At 39.8% G+C, this 20,292-nt stretch overlaps 1 protein-coding gene across 7 annotated transcripts in view; it reads right to left on the bottom strand.

The window, feature by feature from the left end:
• Window positions 1–271: 271 nt before the first annotated feature.
• The window catches only part of ATXN7 (ataxin 7), a 65,186-nt gene continuing 45,165 nt past the window's right edge, over window positions 272–20,292 (bottom strand). For 4 of the 7 annotated variants that reach the window (XM_086845915.1, XM_086845918.1, XM_086845914.1 and 1 more), the window contains 8 exons: window positions 8,343–8,595; window positions 7,421–7,683; window positions 6,599–6,681; window positions 4,616–4,881; window positions 3,998–4,196; window positions 3,007–3,128; window positions 1,774–2,725; window positions 272–659 (listed from right to left, as the gene is read on the bottom strand). In XM_086845915.1, coding sequence (XP_086702041.1) covers window positions 642–659; window positions 1,774–2,725; window positions 3,007–3,128; window positions 3,998–4,196; window positions 4,616–4,881; window positions 6,599–6,681; window positions 7,421–7,683; window positions 8,343–8,595 — 2,156 coding nt within the window. In that variant the 3' untranslated portion in view covers window positions 272–641. Of the gene's footprint in view, window positions 660–1,656; window positions 1,699–1,773; window positions 2,726–3,006; window positions 3,129–3,997; window positions 4,197–4,615; window positions 4,882–6,598; window positions 6,682–7,420; window positions 7,684–8,342; window positions 8,596–20,292 lie in introns of all 7 variants that reach the window. The other 3 variants (XM_086845920.1, XM_086845919.1, XM_086845917.1) reach the window with 3 other exon arrangements.

Genomic DNA, 20,292 nt, shown 5'->3' on the forward strand with positions numbered 1-20,292 from the left:
TTGTTGGGTTTGTTTTGTTTTAAACTCCTGATAGCTTCTTATCCCAAATTACCTGCAAAAGGCTGGGCAAAACAGACAATTTTTTGAATTGTGCTATTTTTTTATATTCCATTAAAGGAACATTGCTATAAAAACACTAAAGCCATATTCCCTTCTTGAGGGCTTCTTTCCATTGTGCCTCACACATTTTTCCCCTTGTCACGGGGTCCTCTCCATTGAGGGTGTCTGTCTGGTTAGCTAACACCTACAAAAGACACCATCAGTATAAAAATAAGTCCACAGTAATGTTTATTTCCCCCCAGAAAACATTCGTTTGCCCAGCCAAACTATGTCAAATAGTGGCAAGATGATGTACTCCTGTAAGGAAAATCTCACAGATTTGTAGCAAACAGTCCAGACCACTGTTAACACTGATAAAAGCAATTATGTGGCTGAACTTCATCCAGTGTCCATTTCTAGTATATTCACTGCTACAGACATGGCTTCAGGGAAATTCCTTGTTTAAGTGACAGTCCAGTAGATTTCCACACCTGAGGACCATGGGAAGTTGGGAAAACTCAAGGCATCTTGGAGTCCAGAAATCCAGGTGGAGGTTTTGCTTGTAGTGAAAACTGTCCAGTTTGTTTCTCACCGTGGTGCCATCAGGGACGGGCCTTCGGCTTGGGGGCAAGAAAAGAGAACCATCAGTGAGCCAGAGGCACTGAAAACAAACACATTTTGTGGCTAACAAGGACATATCTGGGGGAAAATTTCAGGCACAAAGCAACCTTGATAACATGCCTCTCTGAGAATTGAAAATCCTCAACTAAACCTCTTCAAAGTTATAATCATGTTTTCCTTCTTAGTTCATTCAAATTATATTCCTCTTTTACTTATATTGCATAGTTGATATAGTAATTATTAGCTAAGTCCAAAAATAAATTCAGCCATATCAATGCTGTTTTTGGCTAAGTAAACGCACGTAAAGGTGAAAATCTTCCTCTGTGGTTGAAACTGAAAATTAAGAAACCACTCTCAGAAAGTTCTTACTGACCTCCTGGCTCTCCAGCTACAGAGATTTCAGTTTTTATCAGCAGAGGAAACCAAGTTTCTTGGATTTTTAATCCTGAATGCACTACTTTTCCAGTGAGATTTGTTGAAAAAAAACCACAAAATCCCAAACTAATTTTTAAAATGGGATCTTACATACTCATGAGATCTGCTTCCTTTATAGCATATCTGTTTGCCTTACTAACTAAAAAGGTTTATTATCTGATTTATTATATTTAATCTCATTATTACTAAGAAGTTTGTCAATGACACCTCGGGAATATAGGTTTATTTTATCACAGTATCACAGTTCTGTTATCAGCATCATTATGTTCCATTTTGTAGAATGTTTATTTCTGACACAAAAACAAGGACTTAGGCTGAGGCACACAGCTCAGTTCCATGCCAGGCTGGCAAGATTCACTTCTAAAATTACGGCTTAAAAATAAGAGAAATTAATTTTAACTGAAAGCAATTCACAGGCTACAGCATCTAAGGAACTTGAAATATCCCATGTAACATTTCTTTCCTAAAGTGTAGCTTTTTTATTTAGAACATTTATACAAGTCTTGTGTAAATGAGTAAATGTAAGAACACTCAAAATGAGTACTGGAGAAAAAGAACTACCTTTTCCTTGAGCAGGCTCTGGAACTGGATATCTGTTTAACACTTAAGAGAACACATGTATTATAAGCACGTGAGGAGGCATTTCATGCTTGCTTAGTTTGAGACAAGATTTCCTACCTGATGAAACAGAGAATTGTTCATCAGTCCTTGCGTCCCTGGGATTGCACCAGTGTGTTTTGCATGAACATTGTTCACTGATGTCAATTTGGCAACTTTGTTTGATTTGCTGCTGCTGCTGTTGATGCTGCTTGAACCAGGTGAGCACTTTCTTTTCTTTCCTATTAATTTGTCAAGGGAAGTATGTGAATGTGAAAAACTGCTGTGTGAATTTACAGTCAGCTCACTAGACTGATGAACAAATGGCCCTAAGGAGAGCGTGGAGTCGCTGCTGTTCATCATCACACTCATTCTCTTTATGGATTCTGCAGGGCTCCCGGTTGGAGGACCCCTCCCTGATTGGTCATGTTTGAGGCTAACAGAGTTAGCTTTGCTAGTCATACAGTTGAGGCCAACGCTGTGGGACGAAGCTGTCACCGATGGATGATAGGAGGTCCCAGAGTTTCCAGAGTTAACCACACAGTTTTTTCTAAAGGACTCTGTGGAATGAGAAGGTGCGAGCAGTGCGGAACTGTTTTTACGCTTCTTTCCTGAGCCGCCGCTGCTACTGACGCTGCCGGTGCTGTTACAGGTGCCACTGCCAGCAGAAGATTCCTTAGGTTTAAAAGATTTGCTGGATTTCATTTTCTGAGGTTTGCTGGGCATAGGTGAAGGTACAGAGGAAAGCACTGTAGGTGTTGAAGGGGAAGAAGACACTTGTCTTGATTGCATACTGCAGACAGGATCCACTGCACCCAGAGCAGCGGGATTGGCATTTAGTGTCGTCCCATGGGATGGTACCGATTTGTGGTTCAGAGACACACAGGAAGGAGAGACCAACGCTGGCGATGACATAACCGTGGTGGGTAAGAGGAACCCTGCTGCATTGACACCGTGCTGAGAAGCAGGCATCAGGTTTGTCCGATGTGGGGCACGGACCGATGCTGTGTTACTGGATGCTGGAGGAATTTTCCTGCGGGTGAGCAGAAAAACAAAGATAAAACTCCACATAGCCACCATTCCTCAGACCAATACCCACTCTAATAATGCTGCCTTAAAATGATTGTATCTTGGGGTTGATTAATGCCCCTGGAAGATTTTATTATACTAATAGTTAATTGTTGCAAAAAATATAAAGCTAAGACTATCAACCTTCAGTCAGGACACAAGATTATTTTTCTTTAATTAGAATCACAAGGTTCCTTTACTTCTACAAACACCAAGAAAAATAAGAACTCTTTCACTTCTACTCACTTCCACATCTGTGAATTAAGATGCTTCTCCAACATGAAGTCAAGTGCACATCGAATATGGTTCCACCGCTTGTCAAACACGTAATAACCTCTTCCAATTTGCTGACTACCAAATGTGCAAAACTGAAAAGACATGATTTTCATTGGTGTTTTCTACTTTCAATCACAACTCTCTGAATAACAATTTGTTTATGATAAATATGCTTTTAGATATTTAAGTAGAGGACAAGAAAATCTAAATTAAGTGTTTCTATGTCTGTGGCCCAACAACTATTTTAAATTTTTCGCCCTGATATATTGAGATAAATTTCTTGTCTTCTGATACTCCCATGCTTAATAGAAGAAGTCAAATTTGAACTCCTCTGATTAAACAAAAAAGGTTAGCAGTATGTCTGTTTATGTATGAACATTACACACACACACACATTTATGCAACATCTACTTCTGAGGACCTACCAGCTAGAAGTCTGTTTTAAAAGAAAAGTATATAATTTAACATCCAGGCTGGGCAATACATTTGCTTTTAGTTAAACTAGCTTTTGTCAAAATTTAGATATAAAATACCTTACTGCTACCTTTAATGTGATGTTGGTAGCTTGAGTAAAAAATGTGTGTGGATGTGGAGGAGAGAGTCTAATAAGAAAATCGCACCAAAAAGACACTGTTTACATGTCCTTATTTCAAAACCACAGCCCTTTAGAGCAGTTACCAATTTCATCTTTAGTATTCTGGCATTTTGGTTTCTTTTGGACTGGGGAAGTGAGCTATGAACACATTTTTTTAGCATGTTTATTTTGCAACTAGTTAAACCTTCACCGCCTACTAGGCCACAAAATAATTTTCTCAAAATATAGGGAGGGAAAGGAAAAAAAAAGAAAAAGAAGAAGAAAAAAAAAATCACATACCCCACAGAAAACCACCTGTAAACCCCAAAGTAACTTGTTTACACAATTAGAGTCAGGGAGAGACTGAGGTTAACTTTGAAAACTTACAGCGGCTGGTTGAGGATGATGACCTGAATAATAACAATCCAGTTTTTCAACAGGCTCTTCTTTTTCATCACATTCTCCCTCATCACTGGATAACCGAGATGCTGGCTCAGCTGCAGGCAAGGGAGGGTGCGGGGACTCGTGGACAGAAGGAGACTCGCTGGGGGCATTTCCACTGTGCTGGGCTGGACAGCCTGGAGGCCTGGGCAGGACAAGCAGTAACCAGGTGTCATTGAAACAAGCCCAGTTAAAAATCCCACCCTTTAAGTGCTTATTATTACTGAGAGAATAAAAATCTACATTAAGAGATCCCTGGTGTAGTCCACGGTCTTGTAACCTGCCAAGGGGAAGGACACAGTACGGTGGTACCCCTGGAAAAGCAGTGTTGCCCAACTGTTGCTCAACTGCTTCCACTGATTGCAAGTCAGCTTTTACTACTTCAAACACCAACCCTTCCTCGCCAGGAGTCACCCTCAGCAGGTAATTGCTAACTGCAGACAGGCACCAGGCCTGGAGCAACCACGCTGCCCCATCCAACAGATCCATATCGCTCCCTCAAAATCCCCCTCATCAAGCTCCCAGTATTGGTTTCATACCACTGCATCTGCAGATTTTCCTTACCTTGGAAGACTGGGGGGGTGAGGTTTGGGTTTATTAGGTAATAAAGGCTTTGATTCTGTAAGAGTAACTCCATGAGAATTTTGGTGCAGCTCCTGGGAAGTTTTAGTAGGTGAGGGATGTGGTTCCCTGAGAGGGGGCATCTGCTGATGATGATCCGAATGTCGAAGAAGTTCCTTTTCCCTGGTTTTGCTTTTGTGCTCAGCTAACAACACATCAAATCGCTTTCTTCGACCCTGTACAGCCCTCCGCTGGGTTAAGGAATGTGTCTGCAGAACCAGGAATAAATCATTAATCCCAGGCTATGACATTTGTGGAAGTCAAACACTCAAAACGCCTGTCTAGAACTCCAAAACAGAGAAAATCATCACAGTCCTGGTTTAGTAAACAAATGGAAATATGACTTAGAAAGCAAACTTTAGAATTGTTTGGTGGATGATTATATCCTTGTTTGATACAGAGTAACAACACCAGCAATTCAGTAAAAGGCTTCTTTCAAACTTCTTTATAAAAACCAAACTGCCAAATTTTTTAATAAGGTTAAGACTAGAACCAAAAACCTTTTCTTACATTGGTATTTCAATTGCCAACTCCTGCAAAACCAAAAAGAGAAAATATTTACTTTCACTTACAAAAATATTCAACAAAATAATGTTTAAAATCAGACTTCTAATGGGAGACCTGAAAAATATTTATAAAAGTACTGCATTGCCTTCTATAAACTAATATATTCATTGAAAACTAATGTAATCAAATAGATATTGAGGAATTAAAAACATTCAGCAGAATCTAGAGTCAGGACTCAAAGTTCTTTGAGCGTCCTGAACACTACAGACAGTAAGGGGGGTGTGTGTGTGTGTATAAATGGCACCAATTCTAAATAAGGCAAAGTAAATAGAAGCTATTTTTCTGAATTGTAAGAGTCACACACAAAACCTCTTTAATACAGCACAAAGGCATTGATTTCATTCTTTTTAGTAGGTAAAAAATTTTATCACATAATTCAGACACAAACAGAAATTCCAAAAATTATTTTATGAGTGGTATATTCTAAAGAATTGCTAAGAAATGTTTTTACTCTCTTTTTCACTTTTCATTTGCCTATTTCTCTTGTAAAATCTTGCAGCTTTTCCCTCCTCTATTAGCAAAACAATTTCCTCCCCTCTGTAATTCCAAAAGGGCAATGTGTTCAAGTTCAGTTCCTCTGGGTCATTAGTGCCAGCTTCAGTTACCTTTGTTCTGTAGGTGGTTTATTTACCAGACATTTCCCAAACTGAGGGTAGAACTGCTTTGCAGGAAAGCAGCAAAATATTACACAAGTGCAGGGGATATGGATTCTTGGTTCCCTGGGAGCAAGGACAGCCCCTCTGTCCCCTAGTGTTTTGGAGCCAGAGGATACATTTTGTCTGACTGAAAGTTTATATGACTGTTTAATTTAGAGTTTGACCTCTAGGCATGCTCCATGGCTTTCAGGAGCTGGCTGTAGCAGTACATCCAGCAGCATTACCATTTACACAAATTCCTGCCAAGAACCTGCTGCAGACTCTGCTGCGGGGAGAGGAAAGGGTGTGACAAGGGAAGACCTTAAATTATTTAAATCCTGCATAAGCAATATATTCAATGCTTATGAGGAATTTTAAAATTCATGATCTACAACCCAAAGGTTACCCCCCAAAAAGAGGAACATGCTGGCCCTCTGCTACCTACATGTGGAGTAACACAGTTTGTCCCATGCCAACATCCATCTTTTAAGGGTCTATACAAAAATACAAATCTCCAGGCTACTTTGAGAAATACTTTCTGAATAAATAATTAACTGAACTTCAAAAACAATTTCTTCTTGGTTCTGAGCAACGTGTTTTGAGAGGTACCTCTTACACTGGTAATTACCAACAGCAAAAATTCACAGTTCTCAGTTTTCTATCATGTTCCTCAAGAATTTGAATAAAAACTTCAGATAATCTTATCCTGATTCAGATATCCTACCTTGCATGTTAAAGACCTAGTACAAGGTTTCCTGGTTTCCACATCAATGACACCACAGTATATATCAGGATCAAATTCTCTCTCTGTAAAAGACAAGGAGTATTGAAAAGTTATCAAAAGACATTTTGAAATACTAACATTTAGTTTCATTATAAAAATTAATCATATTGGAAACTTTTCAAATATGACACATGCAAATGTACATATAAAAATGCACAATAAAATAGTACAAATGAATTTTACTACACTCTCAGGAAGCTTATGGTGTGTTGAAATACAGATCTCAAGTCTACAAACACCTGCAAGTGACCTCAAAGGAGGATTTGATGCTGCCTGTTAGGAGCAGAAATCACCATTATGGACTGTGACAAATGGTGGGTTTTTGCTTGTTGGCTTTGATGACAAGAACTTTTCTACCATTCTACTAACACTCAAAATAATTGTGCTAAAAAGTGTAAAGAGCAGACTGGGTTTCTATTTTTGAATTTATAAGGTGCTAGTTCTGTTTTCTGTGTACATTTGGATCTTCCATATAAAAAAAGGAAACTAAAGTCTTTAGATATAATAGAAGAGTGCAATTTTAAAACTGTCAGAACTGACAGGTATTTGAGATCTGTAGAGGTTTCTGAAAGGAAAAGCCAGTTTCAAGGTGTTTGAATCCTTAAAGTGTATGTCAAATTATATATTTAAATTATGATACTGAAAAACTCTTATTACAAGTTACAGTATTACAGGAGTCTTAATTTACTTCTGGAACTAATTTCCATAAATATATTTCTACTAAAAGGAACATAGCTAATTATAATTAAAAAAAAAAATTACCTGACAATCTTTTATGTAAAAATTTCCTATTATTCGTATTTTCTTCAGGTTTCTTTTCCAAAAATGGAGGCACAGAGAGAAGACCTTTACCATTCAGTATCTGTCCAGGGGAAGGCAAGGGTGGCTTTGGTATTGAGGGACAATTAAGGCCAGTCTTTATTGAGGAACTCACAGTAGTAGAACAAGTTGGACCAACAGCAGCTTTCAGTTGGGCACCATCTATCTTTGGATGAATCTTTTCCACTTTGACAGATGGAGTCATACTGTTATTTATGAAAAACAAAGACAGAAAAATTGAAAAAATAAAAAAAAGCTAAAATATGTTATTGTTCAACAATACTCTGATCTATTGCAAATATAAATGCAGACCTTCCTCCTACTGTCTTTTTAATTTTCACATTTTTTATGATACCCATAATCTCTTCTGTCCTCTTTTCCCTGACACTTCAGTGTCCATGGGACTTCAGAAACAATTATCTGCATTCATGGACACAGAGTATCAGTGCAAACTGCCCAAAGCACCTGCAATGGACACATTACATCCAGTGAGAAATGCACTGTTCTGGAGCAGCAAATTTTATCAGCAGTGCTGTTATCCCACATGTGCAGGTCAGAAATCACCTGAATCAGAGCTAAAACTCCCTTATGATCAACATATCCAGATTACATCAAAGAATTAGGAACCTCTAGTAAAATGACCTTTATTTGTGATGATTTAAGATATAGCTTTGCAAGAGCTCTTCTTCAACACAGATATGAGCATTAAATATAATCTTTGACTGAGCTGTCGGAAAAGATTTGAAGGAATTTAAAATTATTATCTCCTAAACCAAAAAGGCGGTGAAACAAAAGGAAACCTTCTTGACATAGCAGTGTCTATGCAAGTAATGACATTTAATTCTCTTTCAAAAGGCATACTCACATTTTGTCATGGGGAACTTTGCTGTGCTGTACCGAATGCATTAACCTGTTGTTTCCGCTGATCTGCAGCTTGTCTTTGGGTGATTTCAACAACTTGGAATTTGATGATGATGCACTAGTACCTCCACTGGATGAACGATTGCTCCCACTTCCACTGCTACCTTTGTTTTTTGAAGGGAAAGATGAAATGAGGGAAAATACTGAAGAGGAGGGCGGAGTCAAAGGCGGCTTGCTGGAGGAGCTGTGTCTTCTTTCTGAAAGAGTGAAAAGAAGTTTTAAGCTTCCATACAGAAAGAATTTGTAAATACTTCCTGTCATTTACTCCATTAACATTTTTCCTTGATTGGCTTGGGAGGTTCCCTGCCACACACAGAGCATAGAGGATTCAAGCCTGTCTGTAATCCATGAGGTTCCACTCAATGCTGGTCTCCAGAGGGTTACTGGAATCTTTTTGAGCTTTGGGAGCTGCATATCTCAGCCACTAAAGCTTAGCTCTCCCTCCATCTCAAACAATCAGCTCTGGATCTCAGACACACAAAGCCAAGAAACTCCTATCCTCAGGCCAGGCAAGCTTAAATATCATATTCCCTTAAAGGATAAGAATTATCTGTAAGTATGTCTCCTAGTCATCAAAATTATATGGAATCCAACATTTTAACTTTTACTTCATGACAAAATTTTGGTATGATGTATCAGACCTCCAGTATGGAATACCTCTGAGAGCATCAATAGCTGAACGACAGCTCAAATATTGACCTACACTGGTTTTTTTGAGCATGATTGTTTTTTGTTTGGCTGGGTTTTTTCCTCCACTTGCTTCTATTTAGCAGCAGCATCAAAAGCAGCAACAGATATTCTACAAAAACCTGAGTATCTGAGTTAAGAGAGATCAGATTCTGTCACTGGATGTGTTTTTTAACTAACACCAAACAATGAAAATTTCTAAGTTGCTAGCACCATTTCAGGTAAAATAGTGTCTATTGTAAAAGTAGTTCTTCAGAAGCATGAATTCTCAAAACACCTGGCAGCTTCCAGTTCTGCCTACACAGACACGTTAATGGACCGTGTGCTCACTGGACACCTGTGATTCCTCGAGGATCTGTGTAATCAATACCTCATTAGGAGACACTTCTGGCAATCAAATAAATTAAAGCCACAGATCTAAGAGACACAGGAAAGAGGTCTGTCAGGGGAGTGCAAAGGCAGTGGTAACACCTCTTTTGCAACAAAATATTGTTAAAGGTGCCCAAATCCGATCAATCTCAGGATCACCTTACAGATTTTGATTTAACTGTGGAAGCAGCAGGCTACACATGAAGCTACAATCACAGCCAAGAGTGACAGCCAAGTCCAGTGCAACCTGTGCAGAAGCCAGCGTTCTCTGGGAAATGTAAATTTGTACATCTGTGTTCTGCTTATATGACCAATTTGGAAGTAGCACTTGAAATGTGTTCATTAGCTCAGAAAAATAAAAATAATGAATGAATATAGAGCTTGGACTAAGAAAGAAACTGAACCAACTCCTGTGTGTTTCTCTGGTCAACTGCAAAAATGGGTGCAAATTACCTAACAAATCTTCTGCAAAATTTTGCAAAATACTCATAATTTCTGAATGGGTAATTACCAAGAAATCAAATGTGAAATGCCCAACAAAAATACCAAACAAATTCAGTAACTTATCACTCATCTCAAGGAACAACTGCTTTAAAATGGTAGTATTTAAAACGATTAGTTACCAAAATCATCTACTTAGTTTTCTAGAACCAGCTGCCACTGAAGAGTTTATAAATGAAATATTTTAGCACATTTACATTCTAGTAAATGCCTGTGCTTCTACTATGACGCAGTGCTTATTGCCAAATGGCTTTTTATAGCAACAGCAAGAATCCCTCAGCAGCTCTCCTAAGTTACTATTTGAGGGCCATTAGAGTTCAGTGATGCTACACCCTGTGAGATAATGAGAAACATTACTCAATACTCTTCCGCATTCTGTATATTTAGAAAATTCAAAATCCAAGTGCTTATCACAGTTACAAATAATCTCCAATAAGCCAGAGGATGACTAATGCAATACTTGGGAGTTTGTTATGATGACTTCTGCTTTTTGAAGGAAATAAGAGTATTGCTTTCTTGAAAAAACCTAGCAGATGAAGAGAAAAAGGGACTAGAATAAAACTGACACCCTCCTTGCATTCCATCATTAGGAAGAAACTAGACAAAATAGGAATCTCAGCTGTTTATCTGGATATAAGGATATTTCTCTTCTGTCAACTGTAACTGGCACTGTTCTGGTACCAAACTGAGATGCTACTGCTATTTGCACAAATGTTTAACAGCACCAGGCTCAACCAAGTGAGTTCAATAGAAAGTGTTTTAAATTGGTGATAACAAAAAAAGTTACCTAAGAGAACTAAGGCTAAAGGCTGACGCACACAAGTTTACAGTATACCTGTCAGAGGATTTCCATACACAGACACACGCAACAAAAAAAAACCACATCAAATTAATTTATTCTAGAATTCTGGGACAATTTCTGAAAGAGATATTGCAACAATGCAAGGCTGTGAAATCTTCACTTACTACTTCTGTGCATAACCATGATTTATGTTGTCTATCAACAAAACAAGAATAATTTTCAGCTCATTTTTCATAACCTGCCTAAACCTATTTTTTTTGTTGACATACATACAAATTGAGGTAGGGCTGCTACTCAAAGCGAGATTTCTACTCACTTTCTACTAAGTGAAATCTACTTAAGAATTCTTTTGCAAACCATGTGAAGAACTCTGAAGTCTCATTTTAATAGAGAAAGCTAATATTATTTTTGAAACCAGACATATTACGAATTGCATATTTGATCTAATGAATATAGTTACTGACAGACTGACACAGTTTTTACTGGAAAAATTACTACACAAACTATCACTGAATAATCAAGACCACCATGCTTTTTATGCTAAGCATATTATAATAATAAATTCTACTAATGTTCTGCCAATTTAACATAGTTCCCATTTGTCGTTAATTCTGCCTCAGCCTGAAAACATTTAAAAATATAACTATCTCCAGGTGTTCAGTTTTCAAATTTTAAAGGTTGATACTCCCATCCCTTCCCTTCACATAACTCTTGAGAGGAAAACAATTATTTTGGTCATGATTGCTTATATAGCGTATCAAAGTGATGTTTCCATTTCTGGGCAAAGGACCAGAAAATCTTCCTTGATGCCACAGCACTGGAAAGAATCTGATCTAAAATGGAAGCTAGTGTTCAACACTAAATTTTAACAGGTAAACTCCTCCTTAAATACCTTTGCATTTATACAACAGGTTTGTGACACTGTGGAGAAGGACTGGGCAGAGTTAGAAAACTGAAAAGATGGCATCCCAGTAAACAATGTCTCTGCTCCATGGCCAGGATAACTGTTAACTACCAAGTTGGAAAAACACAGCATCTCTCTGCTCTAGCTGAGCAAGTATTATATATGGATCAGGCCAAAGGACACAGAACGTCCTGATGAAATAGATACTGATAGTATAAATCCTTTCCAGAGCTTAAAGGAAGCTTCAACTGGCCCTTAGTCTGGCTGCCATTTTTCTCTGGTTTATAAATCTATTTTCCATTGTCTATTTCCTACTAAATATGCAACAATCTCTGAAAAATGCAAAAAAGTAACCTGGAAGGGGCAGAAAAAAAAAAAAAAAAAGGAAAAAAGAGGAGAAAGCTTCTCATTGTGTTTGGCTACTACTGCTTATTCTTCTATCCATGAGCTAACAGTTTGACTTACTATGATTCATAACTTATTGCTATATTAAAAGATGATACCCTTTTATAGAAAAAAGCATTTGATTTTTTAAAAAATGCTACTTTCTTTGCTGCATGCTTACAAAAAAAAATTAAGAAAAAATTAATTTAAGAGCAAAAATACTCTTAACCATTTTCAAGGCATTCCTCCCATGTCTATGCTTATTTCTCAAAAGCTAGAAAGTATTTGTTACTGTTCATTTTCTCTGGGCATCAATTAATAGCTTTGGGCAGCAAATACAAGATGTCCAGATCAAGTTTCATAAACCCATTTTTTTTATACGGCTCCTTACATAAGTACTGGGCAAAAAGTCAAAGTGCCCTGTGTCAGTGCTGGTGCAGCTGCAGTAAAACCAAAGCACACCCAGGAGAACACACATACATTTGGTTCAGTTAGACATGTTGGAACTTCAGTGAAGGTTCAGAGAAGAAGTTAACAGAGTTTAAGGGCATTGTGTAGAATAAGTGTAAGAGTACTTCTCAAACTATAGGATTAGAGGTGTATATTGAAACAAAGCATTAAAAACCCCTTTGTACTTGAACAATTGTTATTTCATGTCTGTATGTCTGTATCACAAAGTATAAGCATGATAATCATGAAACTTAAAACAAACTTGTCCTTTTCTCCATCGTACTGAGCTACTGTGTGACTTGTCATTTGAGAAATTTAGACAGGTGTATTAAAACAAACATCTTCTACCTGAGGATAAAAAATTTATTTCCTGTCAGTAAGAGTATTTCTTTCCTAGAATAATGGAGAGCTAATTGACTTGGAGAGCTAATTGACTTGGTCTTCTCATTTCTCCAGGAAGCTCAGATCCATGACATGACAGCAGAGCACAGACACTGCTATGCAAAGGCACCTCAACATAGCTCCAAATTTTACTCAGCATGCAACTGAAATGCCTTTTGCAGCTCTAGTCCACCAGCACTCTGATCTCACCACGACAAAGATAAAAAAAATGTAGGTCCATGAGGATTTTGCAGGAGAAACTGGGAGCTAAAACAATCACAAGCAGAGCAGGCAAATTACTCTTCCTTTGCCACCCCCCTGGCAGGGTGCAGCTGCTTGGTCTGTGCAGGAGCTTGATCTGCTGCTCACTCACTTATTGCTGCTTCATTATCCTGCTCTAATCACGGGACCTAGATACCAAGGATTCTGCCTTAATCTTCCACTGATGTCCCTTTAATCATGCCATCAATTCTGTGCACACTGTAAGTCAGGATGAGGTCACTCCATCTTCAACTGTGTGGTGTTTGACCTTACACATTTAGTTGAACAGAGAGCAGCTGAACAAAGTCATCTTTGCTTCAGCAAGAAGGTTACAAAATAGAATATTTATGGAGCCCAAGCAACCAGTATGACAGACCAGCAAGGCTTGATGGGCACCAGTACTATCTGTCATGTTCTGAGATGCTTTGTCTTACTGTTTCATAAAAAAAACCACTGGTTTGCATCTGGCAGCTGATATTACTGTTTATCACTCAGTGTTAGCAAAACCACAAGAAGCCAACTGATAGTCACATATGCTTGTGGCACTAAGAAACAGCCATACATAATATCTTTTAGACAGATAATGGCAAAGCAATACTGATGCAACCTTACGTCTTGCACTTCCTCACTGGAGAAATATTCAGCACAGTAAGTTTATAGTTTTCCTAGATATTTATTTTGGAAAACTGAAATTCACTGACAAGTGATCATTGTACAAAATATGTTAGAAAAAGGTGTGTAAAATTATGCATAAGCAGGGTCAGTTTTGTTGCTGCCATCAAAGAAAAGAGATGGAGAAATGGAAAGTGATCATCCTCACTAGTAAGATTCTGAATGTCAACTTCAGTACTTAGAAATATTTCAAAGAAGAGATAATTATGTAAATATAATTTAGGAAAAATCAAGCTTTTTATGGTATAACTACAGCACAGCCAGTATATTTTAATTCTCTAGTAGAGCACACTGCCTGGGCAGGAATGCCATCTCCTCTGTGGTACCTGCCGCAAAATGTCCCCAAACCCAGCACATCTCCCCTTACATCCAAGATTGCCACCACAGGAAAGAGAGTCAGGAGCAGATTGCAAACAGAGCTATTAAGAATGTAACAATAAATCAATGTATTTAAATAAATAACCTTCAAGTATCTCCCTTGCCCAACTGCTGCCCATCCACAACCAGTTTTTTCATTTTTCCTTATTCGTTACTAATCCTTTCAAAATCCCCTTGTATTCAGCACACAAGTAGTTCTGTAATCAGTTTCCACAGGATATAACATTCCTTCCTAAAATACATGGGTTTTCACCCAAGAGATGTAAAATAGCCTTTGAAGCATCAAGCATAGTGGCATCCCAAGCCTGCAGACAGACTGGAGTTTTCTGTGCTGTGTAGAGGCAAACTGGAATGAAGGACACTCCCATCAGTTTGCTGGAGCTATTCATGCCCCCCTCAGACCAGGAAAACTCTTGAGAACAGTGGGGGAAAACTGATAGAAGCAGGACACTAAATTATTCATGGAGCAGAACCACAAGCAAAAATGGAGCCAGGGAAACAAACTGTTGGAATGTCTCCCCTCATCACCCAGAGAAAGTTGTTCACCCCACTCTCCTCCTGCTCAGGTAAACCCAAATGCAAGGGCTTTAACATCTCAAAAAGACTGTGGCGTAACATCCAAGCTTCAACTTCTGGTAGTTCCCCAATGAACTTGCCAAGAGGTGTGGTCAGTAACTGTCCTGTAAATCTGTTAGGCACTGAAATACAAATATGGCAAAGTTATTATGGAAGGACAGTAGAGTGACTTAGATGGTAATCAGGCCATGGAGAGATTATAACATCCACACTATGAACACTAATCTCTGTGTAGCCTGTTGATGACATGACAATACCCGCACTGTCCGATTAAACGGCAGGTATTGAGTAAGTCATTCTTTTGCTATTAAAACCAATAATTCTTATTTGAGATAAACTTCAGAAAAGCCACAGTGATGACAAACAAGAGCATCAAACAGACAGAGGTAAGCAGTACAGATCAGCAGTGCCTCATGATGCAGTATGGGTCAGCTTTCTCAAAAATGTAAGACAACAGTTTTCTAGCTGTTTATGTTCACCTTGAATGACAATAAAGAAAAGCTTCAGTTTCTCAAAAAAGTATAAAGCAAATTCAAAATAAATAACACACTGCAACATTATTACAAAGTTTAATAAAAACTTTGGTAAACAAAAGATTAATAAAGAATGGTGTGTTGAAAGATGTAAATAAAAAAGGGAAGAACCACCACCTAATTTCTGCTTTTGTCTCTGCCCACTCTCTACCCAGAAATTGGATTTACATTTTTCCATCATGTTCCTCCTCAGCCATCAACAATGTTCCCTAGAAGACTTTATCACACAGTATAATATTGTGTCAAGACTTCAGATGAGCTCACCTATACAGATGCTTACCTGGTTTCATCTTCCTCATGCTTCTAGTCATGCTGGATTGGGAATTAAATGTTTTTCCCTGTAGCTATTTCTTTACACCTAGCAAACTCTAAATGTTGTATGTTGACTGTCAGACTGAGTTCTGCTACAAAACATGCTGACAATGAAAACTTGCTTAAAAGCTGTTAGTGAACCAAAAAACAAAGGGGGTTACAGCTAACTCAAAGTTCTGAAGACGGGTGTAAAAGAAAGGCCTCGAAATGGAAAACTCTCCTCACAAAAGAGATCAACAACAGGGAATTGACTTTGTTTTGAGCATGGAAATAGGAGGAAATATCACAGGGTGTACACAAAAATAGTGATGTCAGCTAAGGAAATCACACTCTTTGATTCTGCCACTAAGAAACTAGAGAATAAAAAGACACTGAGCACAAATATTTTTCTTATGTACATATGACTAGCTAGTGACATCCATTGCCATGATACGAGAGCTTTGTAAGATTAAAAACTAAAATATAAACACATACATGGCTATTTGAACTGGCCAACTACAAAGTCCCTCTCTGCTCAGGGCAGAGTCGAGGAAGTGCTGATGGATGGATCTGAGGAGGGAGCTCCAGGGGCTGTCTGACACCCGTGGCTCACCTGTCTCCATACCCGCACACCTACAGATGTGACAACCCATGTGCTTCCCTTTGGCAAACAGGACACTCCTCACTGAGGGGCAGCGCCCACCTGCAGGAAAAACTCTTCAAGAAATGAGAGCAGCATGGGGTTCTGCCTGCACAGCTAGCAGCCCCCTTTCTGTTCTGAGATTTTAAGTGGAAAATTTTTTAACATTTTCACAACGGAAAAGGATGATGGGAAGCAAATCAGTGGTATAGTATTTTTCAAATTTCCAAAATTAGAAACCTCTTGAAATGTAAACACGCAATTTCCAACGTCAATAGAAAACAAACAACTTGGTTTCTTCTTTTTAGTCAAACCCAATACATTACCACAATTTAACATTTTTAAGCATTAGTAGGAGGCATTTTGAAGGATAAAAAAGGATCCATTGCTGTTTATTTCTTTATCACTGGTCAATCACAACTGGCATAAAACAACTGTTTTCATGTTTAAAAACAGTGACCATGTTAATTTTACACTAATTAAAAATTTACTGCAGCAAAATCCTAGGGAAATCACTAATACAGTCAAACAAGGGCACAGACCTACTGTGCCTGCACAATAGTGTCTTTCAAATTAAATATTACCAGCCTTTTCACACTTCCTCTTGAAAGAATGGAGCAATGCTGTAATTAGGATGTGCTAACTAAAATGTTTGTGCAGTTTAACCTTTTAAATGAAAAACATGACTGCACTTGACACATGAAGGCTGTGCCTGCATTTCCCATTTCCTCCTGAGCGAAGATGAAACAGCGCAGACCCTCCTGCCCACAGCCAGCCATCCACAGCGCTGTAACGGAGTGTGTTTGCCCTCTGATTTATAAATTACACGGGTGAGCACACTCAGAAAAACAAGCTAAAATGAACACACTCTTACTAGTTTCTTTAATTAACATTTTGATTAACATCTGACAATTTATCTAAGGGCCTGACAGGACTGCAATCGGCTGTCTAACGTTTGATTGCTATTTTTTTCTCTTGCCAGTCTCCCCATCTGAGCTGTGGCTTTCGGGGATTTTCAAGTTTCTGCAGGAAATCAACTCAAAGCAGCGTCTGGCCCTGTCAGCTAGTGACTCTGCCCGGCCTGCAGCTCTGGAGGATCAGAGCTCCTGTGTTTGTCCCTGTCCGTGGCCAGCTCGCCGCCTGCCTGCTTTTGGAACTGTGCCAGACGGCTCCGGTGACATTTCAGCACAGCTCACGGGGCTGCCTGCAGTGTTTAATCCCTCACTGTGGGATTTTCCACGCTGTGCACAGAGCTCGCCGAGGCCCAGGGTCCTCAGGCAGCGCTGCTGGCCACAGGAGCTCCAGGCCAGGCAAGGGAGCTCCAGGCCAGGCAAGGGAGCTCCAGGCCAGGCAAGGGAGCTCCAGGCCAGGCAAGGGAGCTCCAGGCCAGGCAAGGGAGCTCCAGGCCAGGCAAGGGAGCTCCAGGCCAGGCAAGGGAGCTCCAGGCCAGGCAAGGGAGCTCCAGGCCAGGCAAGGGAGCTCCAGGCCAGGCAAGGGAGCTCCAGGCCAGGCAAGGGAGCTCCAGGCCAGGCAAGGGAGCTCCAGGCCAGGCAAGGGAGCTCCAGGCCAGGCAAGGGAGCTCCAGGCCAGGCAAGGGAGCTCCAGGCCAGGCAAGGGAGCTCCAGGCCAGGCAAGGGAGCTCCAGGCCAGGCAAGGGAGCTCCAGGCCAGGCAAGGGAGCTCCAGGCCAGGCAAGGGAGCTCCAGGCCAGGCAAGGGAGCTCACTCCAGGCTGGCCACAGGAGCTCGTTCCAGGCCAGCCACCAGCTGCCCCCAGACCTGTGCCCAGCTGTGAGGGCGGCACCAGCCAGACACAGCCATGGTGCCAGGCTCTGTGGATACTCTTGTGATTCCCATGGAGAGCTGCCAGGTCTTGCCAGCGGTTCCAGGACAATTCCTCCAGCAAATGCGCCTCCCACCAGCCACCCCACCTTGGGCTGACACGGCCCAGCCTGGGGGTATCCACCATGCCCAGAGCTGCAGCTTCCTGGGGTTATCAGTGGTCTGAGGGACACAATCCCTGTCACCACTAGATAGATACTCCTGCTGTGCTTTTTCAATGGCAAAAATTCACTCCACTATTTACTGGCTTGAACTTCCAGATGGGTCTCCACATCCTAAGACTTCATGCTCTGAGATCTGATGGTCAAGGCCTGACTTCCACCCAAAGCCAGCACATGGACAGTAAAATCTAATTTTTACCAAATGATTAATTTCAGGACCATTTTCTAAGCAATCACTTTTAAAAATTACAGCATATCTGGGGACAAAAGCAATAGGAAGAACCAGTTTATGGCCTTAGCTCTTATTTTAAGTTATCATAATCAAAGCTGAAATTTTTGGTCTTCCCTCACTTATCAAATTACACACAAATTCATTTTTAAAACCAAGCAAATTACTTTTTCACTAAAATAAGAGTTTGCCAAGAAGAAAGGCAGCTGGCTTGTACAAACACCTCTGCTCATTAGCATCATTGTGTTAGCATACTACTTTTCTTCATTAAGAAGGTTTAAACAGAAGAAGGCAGTACCATTTCAGCAGACTGGGCTTTGTTATGGTTGGGGTTTTTTTCTTTATTTAAAGAAATTTGCAGAAACCTTGAGGTTACTGCTCCCATTACCAAGCTTAGAAATTAATACTGAATCCCAAACCACAGATACTAAACACTAACGTTCCCATGCCTATGCACTCAGAATACAAAACAACCAGCTCCTCTGTGGCTCCAAATTTCAAAAAGTTGACAGCTCACATCACCCTATACCCATTAATTGTTAAGGAAAACTCATAAATACAAAGACATTTCCTTAGATTGTGCTATTTTAAAAACACTACTCCTTTCACCACTAAAATTAGTACCAGAGACATGCAAGTTTTTGGAGGATTTGTTTCTACTGTACACTCCTCTATTTCACACCCATAATTAAAACTGGGTACGTCTGCAACTTTTTAAGATTTTGGTGGTTCATGAAATTCTTGCCTTCAAAATACTGTGTGGGGAACCAGCACTGATGCATTTGTTAGAAACTAGAATTCTTAGCCTTTGAGTTGGCCCATTCTTATTTTAGGGACAAGAAGGCAAGTAAGTTTTGTTTTGTTGCTTGTTCCACAAATAAACCGACCAAGATCAGGCAATGTAATTCCCACATGGAACAATGCAGAAAGCTGTCTTCCTTCTGGGTAAGAGTGAGGACAAAGAACCCAACCGCTAAGAAACCCCAGCAGCTGGGCATCAAGGCAGGAGCTGGAATGGAAGGGAGAGGCATGACGGGACACTCACACAGGGAGAGAGCAGTCCTTGGCCCATGGGAAGGCACACAATGGCACAGAGAGTACAATGGGATTTTTTGCCTGTTTATGTTATAGCAAGAGCATATATGCCAACTGCCTCGATCCATGCATTTTTACCTAGTATTTTCCAGTATCTAAAGGCTTCTGAGTAACACTGTACAGTAAATATTCACAAGGTTTCACCTTGAAATGGGCTGTGCATGTGGCACAGTGAAATCACATGCTGCCAGTGTACTGTGACAAACGCAAAAGTAATTTTACTTAACATAGTAAAAGCAGCCCATTATGTAAGGCAATGAAATGAATAAGTTCTTTTCCCAGTACTAAGTATTGCAAGAGGTTTTATTTTCTATCAACAGTACTTGAAGCCATTGAAAAACATCCCCAAAACATCAACAACATCAGATTTGATATAAACACTCATGCCATCAGTTAATATCTGATGTTCAGGAGTTCAGAAGCCTAAAATTAGCGCTGCAAGCTGTGATAATGCACTGCACAGATCCATACACAAAGAACCTGCACACTCCGCTCGCTCCCACGGAACGAGGCTGCAGAGAGGAGACTCCTGCTCTGACACCAGGACAGTGCAGGAGGGAGAGAAGCAGTTTGACATGAATCACTGCAGAGAACCCAATTTCCACATCTTTGGTGTTACACAATCACCCAAGAAGGACAACTTGAATTGTGCCAAAACCATTGCAATGGAAGAAAGTTTGCTTCCTACCACTCCAGATAAAGAACAGTATCAACCCCCTCTGTTTTTTATTTTCTCACTG

This window comes from Cyanistes caeruleus, chromosome 11, assembly GCF_971803275.1.
Source record: "Cyanistes caeruleus chromosome 11, bCyaCae1.hap1.1, whole genome shotgun sequence".
Lineage (NCBI taxonomy): Eukaryota > Metazoa > Chordata > Aves > Passeriformes > Paridae > Cyanistes > Cyanistes caeruleus.